The 12,675-nt window shown below is 38.3% G+C and overlaps 1 protein-coding gene across 1 annotated transcript; it reads right to left on the bottom strand.

Moving 5' to 3' along the window:
* Positions 1–4,551: 4,551 nt before the first annotated feature.
* On the bottom strand, positions 4,552–5,472 carry LOC311591064 (vomeronasal type-1 receptor 4-like; the record flags this gene model as incomplete). The annotated part of the gene is made up of 1 exon (XM_084770432.1): positions 4,552–5,472. One exon carries the CDS (start codon positions 5,470–5,472, stop codon positions 4,552–4,554), a length of 921 nt encoding a protein of 306 aa, XP_084626558.1.
* Between the last annotated feature and the right edge of the window lie 7,203 nt (positions 5,473–12,675).

Here is a 12,675-nt window from a genome sequence, read left to right as displayed (position 1 = left end):
AAAATATGTTCCAGCATGCTGCAATTATATTTGTTCAAGTATGTTCATAGGAGCTTTATTTGTGGTTTCCAGAAACTGGAAATAACTAACTGAAAAATGTATACTGAAAAGGCAGTTCATGTGCTCAGTGCTTTATTAATCAGCAATTACAAACAGTGACATTATGGAATTTGCATGCCAATTATTGGAATAAGTAAAGATCATGCTGAATGAGGTAAATTATAGCCATAATGACGAACATAGTGTGTGATCACTTATAAGTGGGTATTAGCTGTAAAATAAAGGATAATTTGTCAACCACTCACAGAGTCAAAGAAGTTAAGTAACAGAGGGAGGAGGAGTGGAGGACTCTAGGATTTCACTGAGAAGAAGAAATAGGATAGACATCTTGGGTGGATGGAGAAGGATGCTGGACAGGAGTGGGACTGGGAATAGGAGCAAGAGGGATCAGGTGGAGAAAGGATGGAGCTAGAGAGTACAAGGAGAGAAGACTAGAATGGTAGCCCATGTCAGAAACAGTCTAGAAGCCAAGGGCAATGCAAACTTCTAGAAAGCCATGGAGGTAACTCCTAGTACCAGAAGGTATGGAGCCTTAATCAGCCATTTTTTTCTTCTAACCAGGAAAAACTTCCACTGGACGTTTTGGCACTTCAACCCAGCTGCAAAATCTTCGACCTACAATTTGTCCTGCCTACAGGATGTGCAGAGACAGGATCCTAGTATAATTATCATCAGAGAGGTTTCACCCAGCAACTGATGGAAACAGATGCAGAGACCCACAGCCTAACATGATGCATGACTTGGGGAATCCTGTGAAGGAGTAGGATGAAGAATTAAAGGACTCAGAGGGGTCAAGGCCACACAAGAAAACCTTTAGAATCAAATATCTTGGCACCATTAGGGGCTCAGAAAGAATGAATTTCTAACCAATGAGCTCTCATGGGATTGACAAAGGCCTTCTGCACATCTGTCTAAATTGTGTAGCATGAGCGACTTGAGTGGCTCTTAGTATTGGGAGAAAGGGCTGTGTCTGACTCTATTGCCTGCTTTTGAGACACTTTCCTCTTATTACCCTCCTACTGTCTAGACTTGTCTACCTCAATGGGAGAGGATGCCCTTAGGCTTACTGCAGTTTGATGTGCTGATGCTGGTTGATAGTCATTGGAGGCCTCTCCTTTTCTTAAGAAAAATGGAGGAGTAGACAGGGTGGAGAGAGGTAGCAAGGACTGAGAGGAGAGGAAGGATGAGAAACTCCAGTGGGAAGTAAGGAAAATAAACTAGTTAATTTTATTAAAAAAGTAAAATAAACAAAACCAAGAGTTGCATATTTTTAATGTTTTTTTCCTCAAGTAATGTAGGGAAATTATTAGAAAATACAGAATGTGTATCTGCCTCCTATCTTGGACAGGACAGTATTGTGTGACTTTGGATGCTATATATGATGCACTGTCCCATCTCCTTCCATTCTTCAATCAATAAAAAGGCAAAGAGACTCCTCGTCCACATATAGTTATAATCTTTGTGGCGCCTGGGACATCGCGGTACTGAGTCGAGGGCGAGTGATTGCGGATTTAACTCATACACACACACACACACACACACACACACACACACACACACTAACATAGCGGGTCCCTAGTGCTAAGAGAGCAGCAACCACAGCAGCAGCCACAGTGGTGGTTTATTCTTCTCCTTTGCAGAGTTTCAAAGAGCCTTCTTATAGGCAGCAAAACAGGAATCCTCCTCCCAGGTGAAATCCCTCAAGACGTGATTGAACATAGGAGGACAAGTCTCCAGGAAGCGAGCGGCGTGTTCTCAGAACAGTAAACACAACTAGTTAACCAAGATAAACACAGACATGGAAGCTACTAGAAACAGGACATGAAACAGCAACACAGGCAGGCAGCCCAGTCGGGCCTGGTTTCTACACTCTTAATATTCTCCTCAAGCACAGTGGCTTGAAGAACTTTTTACATCACATCTAAAACCACCAACAAATGCAAGTCTATCAAGTTGTTCATTAACTATTTTTTGTCGTATGTCTATAAAATTAACTAAGCTATGTGGTAGAAAGATGGTTCAGTATCTAAGAGCACTGACTGATCTTCTAGAGGATCTGGGTTTATTTATCAGCACCCACATGGTGACACACAGCCACCTCTCATGCAAGTTCCTGCACCTCTGAGGTCCTTTCTGGCCTCTGTGAGTCCCTGGCATGCATCTGTTACATGGACATACATGCAGACAAACACCCAAACACATAAGATTAATTAGCTAGTTAATTAAGTGTAACTAATATAAATTTAATATAAAACGTTACTTAGATGTATAATTCAGAAACTTAAATACTAGTAGATATATTTGAGGAAATTGTATCTTATATTACACATAGAATCTCTATCACTAAACACCTACTGATCTGTAAAAAAAAGAAACAATATATTATGATCCATAACTATGTATAGGAGGTGGAGAGGTGGATCTTTAGACAAGGTCACTTGCTACTTTTGTAGAAGACAACCATTTGTTTTACAGAAGCCACACAATGTATCCCAGTCACCTGTAACTCAGGGTCCATGGAATCCAATGCCTTCTCCTGCCCTCCAAGGGAATTGCTTGTATAGTGTATGCATACATACTGTTGTCAGTTACATAAACATATGAAGTGAAAATTGATTTTAAAAAAAGCAATCTATTCACACATGTTGACGCTTTTCTCCAGACCCATCCCCTCACTGATGAGCTATTGCAACTTATAATTCTTCAGTGAGAGGGAACATATCTCTTCAGGGCTTGTAGCAACTCTTGGGCTCTACAACTCCAATGGATGTACATATACTTATGGATTTATGACAGCATTATTAATATTTAGTGGTTTGTAAGAAAGAAAAATGAGGGGGAACTTATTGTTAGGGGCCAGACAAGAGGAAAGGCAAAACAGCTTAGAACTAATGGAATGCAGTTCACCTTTTAGCACAGTTGCTATGGGTGTGCATCTGAGAGGCAGAGCCCCGAGGGCTATGTGTTCTGAGGACCTCAAGCTTTTCTGGAGTTTCATTTTGCTTGTGGCGCTCATGAGCACCACTTCCCTCATATTCTTAGAGTTTTATGAAAACTCTGTTGGGGTTTCAAGCCCGTCCTTGGGCAGTGTCATTGGCACATACAATATTAGTGATTGATCTTTTCCAAGCATTGCTGCTGGAGCAGACTAATGATTCACCCACCAGACTTAGAAATAATTTAGAGATGTAGATGTAAAGTTAAATGACTGGCATTCTCTTTCCTTAAAATAAATGGAGAACATGCAGGTTTTTATCTTGCTGAGTTTGTGTGACCTGGCTTAATGTTATCCATTATCAGTCCATCAATAGTTTACACATGCTATGAATATGTCTTTTAATGTAGTAGAATTTAGTATGCTTTATACATGGAAAGTGTTTAATGTTGCATTTCTCTGTTTATGCATATGTAGGAAGGCTCCATTTCACTGCTACAATAAATACAGCAGCAATGACAATCGACATTCAAATATTTCTTTTTTAATTTAATATTTTTTATTAATTTATTCTTATTACATCTCAGTGGTTGTCCCATCCCTTGTATCCTCCCATTTTTCTCCTTCCTCCCATTTTCTCCTTATTCCCCTACCCTATGACTGTGATTGAGGAGTATTACCTCCCCCTGTATATGCTCATAGGGTCTCAAGTTTTTTCTTTGTAACCTGCTGTCCTTCCTCTGAGTCCCACCAGTTCTTCCCCTCCAGGGGACATGGTATGAGATGGAGTTCACAGGGCCCAGGGCCAGCATTTGAACACTTCAGGCTAATCATAGCTGCAATTTTTAGGTCCTCAGCAAACCCTCAAACTGACCTCCTTAATAGTTGTATTAAGTTGTCCAAATATTTTTTGTTGAGATTAGCATTATCATGATGCCAAACAAATGAAGACAGAACAATATCAAATAAAGTTTTTTATCAAATAAGCATGATGATAAAAAATTCTCACTAAAATATTAGCAAATAATCCTCAAAATCAGGTCAGAACAATTGTTCTTTTCCGTTGATATCTGTATGAGGTAACAGATATTACTTTTATTTTTTATGGGACTGGTGAAGTTTCTAGAAGTTATGATGGTACTGCAGTCTTCTCAAGACCAAGTTCATGGCCAGACACAGTTTCAGCTTTCCCTACAGGTAGAATGTGGGCCCCCAAAACTGGCTGTGGTAGCCATATGCATCCAAGCTGCCCTGCCTGGATGAATGCCACAAGAAGTTTAGCATTATTGACAGAGTTACTGCTCCGTTCGCTTAATATTTGGGCAAATAGAAGACTCTCACAGCAGCAAGTTGATAGAAACGAGACTCAAATAATATCTCAGGTTTTATTGTTTGCTAATTCAATAAGCTGAAAACCTTGTATAGTCATCTTTCTAACCTTTCAAAGACAAAGAGTCACCCACTTATTTAAGTCACTTTCTGGCATTTTAAGGATAGAGTGTGAATTAACCACTGGATACCAGGCAAACTATATCACTTAAATAATTAAAATATGATTAAGAGGGGTTTTTCCTTATCCAGAACAAACTGAGTCGGGGCATAGCAGAGTAATGATTCATAAGAACAAAAGGCCCAAAAGAGGGAAAACAAAGAGAAATGAAGGGAGTGATGGTCACCAGCCACCAGTTGTGTTTAGGCAACAGAGCAATGCAGCCTCTTAAGAAGGAGGATAGAGTATAAAAACACAGAAAGACAGACACGAGGGAGAGGATGTTCTGCGTGGCTCTGGACTCAGGGGAAGTTCTGCTGGAATTATGAGCGCTGCGGATGTGTTGAGCCACCTGTTTGTGCCTGAACAGAAGGACAATCATGGAGCCACTGGACCACGCAATGAGCCCAGAAAGGAAGACTTCAGGACACACTACTAATGCTGCATAGAGGGCATCACTAATTTGATCACGTCCTACATTGGAGCAGTATTCTAAATCTCGCTTTGTTGTCATGTTTTTCATATTTCCCTTGGTAAATGTGAACACAAAGAGAATGAAATTTATCAGCAAGTACAAAACCCAGATAATAAATATGCAGCATTCAATGTGCTTCTCAGCTTTGCTTTTATGATCTCTCCAACACGATTTCCTAGGATTGATGGTGACAGCCTGGAAGACACTCAAGAGACATGTGGTTCCAATGGACACACTCCGAGCACTCTGGTGAATGTACAATATGAAGGTGCATCCATAATCAGTCAAAAAATGCTTCAATCCCCAAGCTGCCATTGTTTGAGGAATTCCTGCAGAAAGAATGATCAGGGCATTGGCTGCCATTAGATGCATGAGAATCAAATCTGTGGGCTTCAGTTTGCATTCTCTGTAGTAAAGACCGAGATAGTAGAACAAAAGAGAAAAATTTCCCAAAATTCCAGTGGTTGTTTGGGATAAGAAAACAGTGTTGATAGCCAGATTCCAGAAGTGCATTACCTGATTTAGCACAATTTTCTTTAGTGTATATCCACACAGTTTTTCTGGTTTAACGAATAACTGCCAATGGTTGCAGTTTGGGGTGAAAGAAGAATTCATTAATCCATGGAGCCACCGAGAGACTGAAACAGAGGGTCCTTTCCACATCTGAGTACAAAGCCAGAAGAGACGCATATAAAAACCTCTTCCAGAACTTCTTTCTAAGAATGGTTACGTTCCATGTTTTAACTGTATTATTGCTCAATACTTATAATGTGCATAATGATGGAAGAAGAGACAAAATTTTACACAAAACGAATCATTCAAGCTGACTTGATGTTGACCAGTGAAAATAATAAATAAATAAACAGTAAAACCAAACATGATGTGAGACATTCAGAATGTATTGATATTTGCTAATAATGCTGTATAACAAGAAAACTTTAATAACTGCAAGAAACTATTTTATTTTTTAGTTTATTTATAACTTATGTATTCACTTTACTTCCTGGTCATAGCCTCCTCCATAGTTGTCTTCCGGTTCCCTACTCTCATGCACTTCCCCCTATCTGTCGTCCCTTTGCCCTTAGAATAGGGGAGCACAACAACCCCAACACCAAGAACACACACACACAAACACACACACAAATGCACACACACAGACACACACACACAGAAATGCACACACACACACACACACACACTTACACACACAAACGTACACACACACACGCACACCTTGGTATCATGTCCTAAAAGGACTGAGTTCATCCTCATCCACTGAGGCCAGACAAGGCAGCCTGGGAAAGGCAAAGTGATTGACAGCAGGCAACAGAGTCCATAGACAGAAGCCACTCTACTTACTAGGGGACCCACAGGAAGATCAAAGTGAGCATCCGTTCCATGTGTGTTGAGGGCCTAGACCTAGTGCATACATGTTCTTTGGTGCGTCCATCGCTCCATTAGGCAGAAGCAGCTGTGAAGAAGTTAAAACATGTTTGGAGATATTCTTAGGCCTTACAGACTACTAGATACTAGCTGTCTTTTCTCTACATGTTGGCACTGCAGAGGGAATAAACACTGAACAAAATAGAAAGTATTCTATTAAATGAATTAATCCAGGTCCAAAGACATCACTAGCCTGTATTCTGTCTTAACGTAGTTTTTTTGATTATGGTTATAACAGATGTTTGTTTATGTGGGATAAACATGTGTTCATCCAATGATATTTTAATACAGCTCCTTAGATGATGACACAGAGCTTGTATGAGACACAGTGAGGAAACAAATAAAACATAATATGAGAGTAGAAGGGTAAATAATGTGCTTAAAACAGCTAAGGTTAATAAGAGCACAAAAAGAACAAAAATAATTGGATCAACCCAAAATGTAAATATAAAGAGTTTGCAAACAAACCAGCTACTTTCAAGTTAACTAAAAAGAAAAGAAAATTTAAAAATGAAGAAAAGTGGAAAAAGGGAATAAAAATAACAACCTTGTACATGTTTGTAAATAAGCCAGTAACCTTATATCTTTGCATTATCTGAATGTGACCACAAGTTCTGTAGAACTTTGATCCCATTTGCTTGGGAAGAACGAGTACAAACCTGCATGTCAATATCCCCAGTGCTAAGAATAACAACAGTAATATTTGTTGTCAAGGAAATAAGAGTTTATAATCTATTGTTTTGTTCTACTGTGTTCCCTGTAATGTTTCACTTGTAAAATTTCGATGAGAGGCATGGTTATGAAGTCACAAAGAAAACACAAAGAGCTGATTTTGATTTAAGTTTTTCCTCGAATGGCAGTTTTGTTGCACCTGAGGTCTGGAGATAAAATTCATGGAATTACATTTGAGAGCTTCATCCAAACATAAATCATACAATATTTGTGCAGAATGATACAGACTGAGCTCAGATACCAAGCATTAGTGTAAAGTAGCGATGGTACCAAAAAGGACAATGAGTTGGACTGCCTGTCAGTACACTTAGGACAGCAAACCCTATTCCTACAAGGAAAAGCAGGTGCCTCTTTAGTTTTACAGGGTTCGCAGAACAAAAGTAGACTAATGATTATGCCAAAGGTACATATCATGTTTTGGTTTTTTTCATTATATGTGTAGGTTGACAAGTTCAGTCACAAATAGAAAACAAACCTGAAAAGATTTTTACTTTTATCAGGCGTGTAACTCCAATGTAAAGAATCCAACGAATGTGTCCTCCAAATATAACATATTTATTATATAACACACTACATGTCATGTAAGGTAAGATGAATTATCACAATGATTTATTACAATAGTCCTTCAGCACCTTTACAAACAGCCTGGAATGTCCTACAGTAACTCATTCAGCCACAGTTGGCAACTCAAATCACAGCAACACCCAACGGGAACTGTCACAAAGTTAGGAACACTTCTGTCATTCCTACTCACCTCTTAGTTATGCAATTACTCCTATGCCTTCTCTCTCAGTTCCATGGATCTTTTTCTACACCAACTTCCCACTACAAAACTTGAACATATACTAAGTCCTCTCTTCTTTAATGACTCTGCCACTCAGATGGATAGCAAAGCACTCCTCTGGATTCTTGCTTCTGCAGGATGGTGACTCCATTCAGCACATCTCAGACTCATTAATAATCAGGGCTGTGAGAGAGCCAGCTCAAGACCTGAGGGCGAGGTCTGTGTCACTGTGACCTCACCTCCCTGCAGAACTGCAATTTTCTTTTCATCTGTAGTGGTGATGACAATGCTGGCTTTGGGAGACAAAATTATTCATGAAACTTTCTCCAGTTTTCAATTAAGAAGGACTTTTAAGAGTTCTTTGTGAATATCTGCAAAAATAGAGTGGATTTTGGGAGGCATTGGGTTCCTAAGAAGCCTCAAAATTGAATGAGGCACTGGCAGGTGTTAGTAACATTGGAGTAACATGCATAAGAAATTGAACTGTTTATATTTCATTGATATAGACTTCACTTACTTTTTAAAAAACAAATCAACTTAGTTCTTTTAAAAATATTGATAACTACTGTTATAGTTAGTATTCTCAGTATATTTTATACAAGCATATGAGTTTTATTCAAGTGCACCCTTCAGTTTACAATTACAAATCTTTCTAGCCTTCCACCCTCTCTTATTTGTATTTGTTCCTATAGAGTAATTTTAACCCAGCACAATGGGCTACCCCAATTATGTCCTAATACATTGTAGGTCTGTGTGCCCTAAGTGAAATGCAGACACACCTCTAGCACACACCATTAATAGGAAACAGTGAAGGTAAATTTAATTTGTGGAAGGAATTACCCATGTTTAAATGTGATATCTAATTGAGAGGCAGACAAAGGGATGAATCAGGAAAAGAACTGACAAAATAGGAAATGCCTAACTTTCATGAAAGTAGAATGGAAAGAGAGGTTACGGTTGGAAATCAATTTGGCAATTTCTATAAAATTGGAAATAGATCTAACGTCATGATACAGCTATACCACTCATAAGCATATACAGAAAATATGTTCCAGAATGCTACAATGACATTTGTTCAACTATGTGTATACAAGCTTTATTTGTGGTAGCCAGAAACTGGATGCAACCTAGATACCTGTCAAATGAAGAATGGATACTGAAAATGTGGTTCATGTATACAGTGCTTTATTAATCAGCTATCACAAATAATGGGATCATGAAATTTGCAGGTAAATGATTGAAAGAAGGAAGGATGCTGCTGCATGAGGTAACCCACAACTCATAAAGCCAAACATGGTGTGTGTTTGCTTATAAGTGGACAGTAGTGGTAAAATAAAGGATAACTAGTCAACAACCCACAGAGTCATAGAAGCTAAGTAACAGAGGGAGGAGCAGTGGGGGATTCTTGATTTCACTGATAAAAACAAATAGGATAGACATCTTGGGTGGATTGAGAAGGATGCTGGACAGGACTGTGACTGAGAATGGGAGCAAGAGGTATCAGGTAGGGGAAGGATGGATCTAGGGAGGGCTGGGAGAGAAGACTAGTATGGGGTCAAATCTCTGAAACTGTCTAGAAGCCAAGGCAATGGAAATTCCCAGGACACAATGAATGTGAGTTTGCTGTAAAACCTAGTAATGGAGAATATGGAATTTTAGTTAGCCATCTTCTCTAACCAGGAAAGACTTCCAATAGAGGTTTTGGCACTTCAACTCAGCTGCAACATCTTTGATCTATAATTGATCCTGCCTACATGATGTGTAGAGACAGGAGCCTAGCATGATTATCAAAAGAGAGGTTTCACGCAGCAACTGATGGAAACAGATGCAGAGACCCACAGCCTAACATGATGCATGGCTTGGGGAATCTTGTGAAGGAGTAGGATGAAGAATTAAAGGAGTCAGGGAGGTCAAGGACACCACAAGAAAACCTACAGAATCAACTATCTTGGCACCATTAGGGGCTCAGAAAGAACGAATTTCCAACCAATGAGCTTTCATGGGACATAGAATATTATGATCTTTTCCAAATATTTTTGCTTCAGCAGAGTCATGATTCTACCACTGTACTTAGAAATAATTTATAGATGTATATTATTAATAAACTTAGATTAAGATGTTTTGTTAGTGGCTTTCCTGTGTAAAATTTTGAGGAACAATTTGAAGTTGGAGAGGCACACTCTTGATAGTAGTGCAAGGGATGTTTTGAGGTCAGACAGCAGGAAGAATGGCAGCCTGACTAGAACTCAATGATGTACCTCCATTGCTAAAGGTGGGGGGATGACAAAAGTGATGATTAATTTCTTATACCCATTTTTGCACTTTCATTTCTGAAATTATTTAAAGAAATGCTAAGGAATATAGATGTGCACCCTGATGGTTCGAAGTAAAAATGGCTGATTGCTTTTTATATAAAAGGTTTCATTTCTTTTTCTTTTAAGTGTTCATTTTATAAGATTACAATTGAAGATGAATAATAAAATGATTGGATCCTTTTTTGTAACCACAAATTACAGCCTGCGTTTTCCCCACGATTGTAGTAATCTAAACCATGTGAGAAAACCATATCTTGCCTACTTACATTTTGTTAATATATAATAAGGTTCTTAGAGAGAATTGTATGTGGGTTCTTGAGAATAATTTGTCTTTTCAATTGCAAAGCATGAGGTATATTATCATGTATCATTGTAATCACTGATTTAAAGAAACATAGGATGCAATCACGCTGTAGTTTTTATATTGCTTGAAACCTTTTGCCATGACAAATAAGCTGAAGGAAAAAATAAAGTCGTTGAGGTTAGTGTCATCCTCTGTGTCGTGTGTGTGTGTGTGTGTGTACTCATGTCAAATTCATTGCTGAATTCATATCTGCTTCTCAGACAACAGAACACTGCTGGAGCTGGCTTTCACAAATTAGGGAGGGAATATGTCAGGAGAGATACAGGTAGAATTAGGAGGGAACAATTAAGCATAGATAGACGATCATATTTCATTATACACATGTATGAGGTTTCGAAAGAATAAAAAGTATCAGAAGGAAATATCTATTGATAATGGTATAATAATTCTGATAGTAGCTTTAAAAATATGGGATACTTTCTATTTAATTCTTTTTCTTTTTTTATTAATTTTTATTTTTTAAATTAATTTATTCATATTACATCTCAGTTCTTAGCCCATCCCATGTATCCTCCCATTCCTCCCTTCCTCCCACTTTCCCCCTACTCCCTTCCTCTCCCCTATGTCTGTGTCTGAGGGGGACCTCCTCCCCCTATATGTGCTCATAGGGTATCAAGTCTCTCCTTGGTGACCTATTATCTTTCCTCTGAGTGCCACCAGGCATCTCCATCCAAGGGACATGTTCAAATATGGGGCACCAGAGTTTGTGTGAAAGTTAGATCTCCTTCTCCACTTACCAGTGGAGAATATCCTGTCCATCGGCTAGTCTGTTTTTGAGTATGTATGCATTGTCTTGTATGTTCCTGTGTGACCTAGGTTAAGATTAGGAGTCCGAAAATAAAGTAGATACAGAAAGGGTTCTGAGTATCTTACAAAAGCTATGTTTTATGGAAAACAATTTTATTAAGATTAATAGCATCTTATTTAGACTTTTCCAGGAAACAGAAATGAAAATAATAATGGTAATAACAACAACAACAACAATAATAACAATAATAGTAATAATAAACCATTATAAAATGAGTCAAAATCAATGGAATGTTGAAGCAAACACTCCTGTGCAAGATGAACACAAGATATTTCAAGGAAAACATTAAATATCAAGCACACAGCAGTCTTGGGATCTAACCTTAGCCCCTTACTGTGGGAAAACTTGTTTCTCATAACCAGAAACTGCAGCACCCCTAAAGGCCTGCTCCAGCCAACATCTGGCTCTTCCTTTGCATATTTCTGGCTTTAGAGAAGAAGCTGTGTCCCCTCTATGTACAATATACCCTCAGGGGAAGCCTTTGTCCATTGGCTTCCTCAAACCTGTGCACATACCTAACTGACTACGTATGCAAAGTCACCACTGATATTGAAGTATCCCAAAACATTAATGGCTAATATGACCACTAATAAATTAGATGAACTTAAGAATCACAAATATGTACATGTATTGTATTAAATATTTTTATAACTTTGATATCTTGGATATCCATGTTTTCATTAAAGTGGACATTCGATGAGGATGGATATCTCAGTATTCCCAGTCTGGCACGCAGATCCTGTTGGATTCTTGGTGAGGTGCTTGTCAAATGAGCAGAAGAAGTACTGCACCTTGATGGACGTTTTGATTTTGAAAGCATCACACCAGCAACAGAGAAGGATGTCAATGGAAGAGTATGTATGTGTATAACTATGTATGCATATAAAATAATCAAAGAACAATATATATGAACAAAAAGGAAAACATTTTTCTTAATTCTTAAGCAAAAGTATCTCTATAAAAAAGTACTTCCATAGAGCTATACCATGTAATTTCCTGTCAATATTTTACTATAACACGTTTAACATTTTGGCATTCATGTTTAGGGCCCTTTTTCCATTTGGATTTAATTTTTGTGCAAACTTGCCGATACAAAAGTAATGTCATTTGACTCACTGTGGAAATTCAATCTTCACCGCGCCATTTGTTGATAATGACTCTCTGGACCATCTTGAGATTTTGGCACATTTTTCAAATACTAAATGCCCGAAGGTATATGTACTCATGTCTGGGTCTTCAATTTTGTCCTTTTTGTTTACATCTGTTATTT

Source organism: Acomys minous (genome assembly GCF_964271855.1).
Source record: "Acomys minous genome assembly, chromosome: 20".
NCBI lineage: Eukaryota > Metazoa > Chordata > Mammalia > Rodentia > Muridae > Acomys > Acomys minous.
The sequence above is the reverse complement of the archived record's forward strand: the minus strand, read 5'-3'. Positions and strand labels throughout refer to the sequence as shown.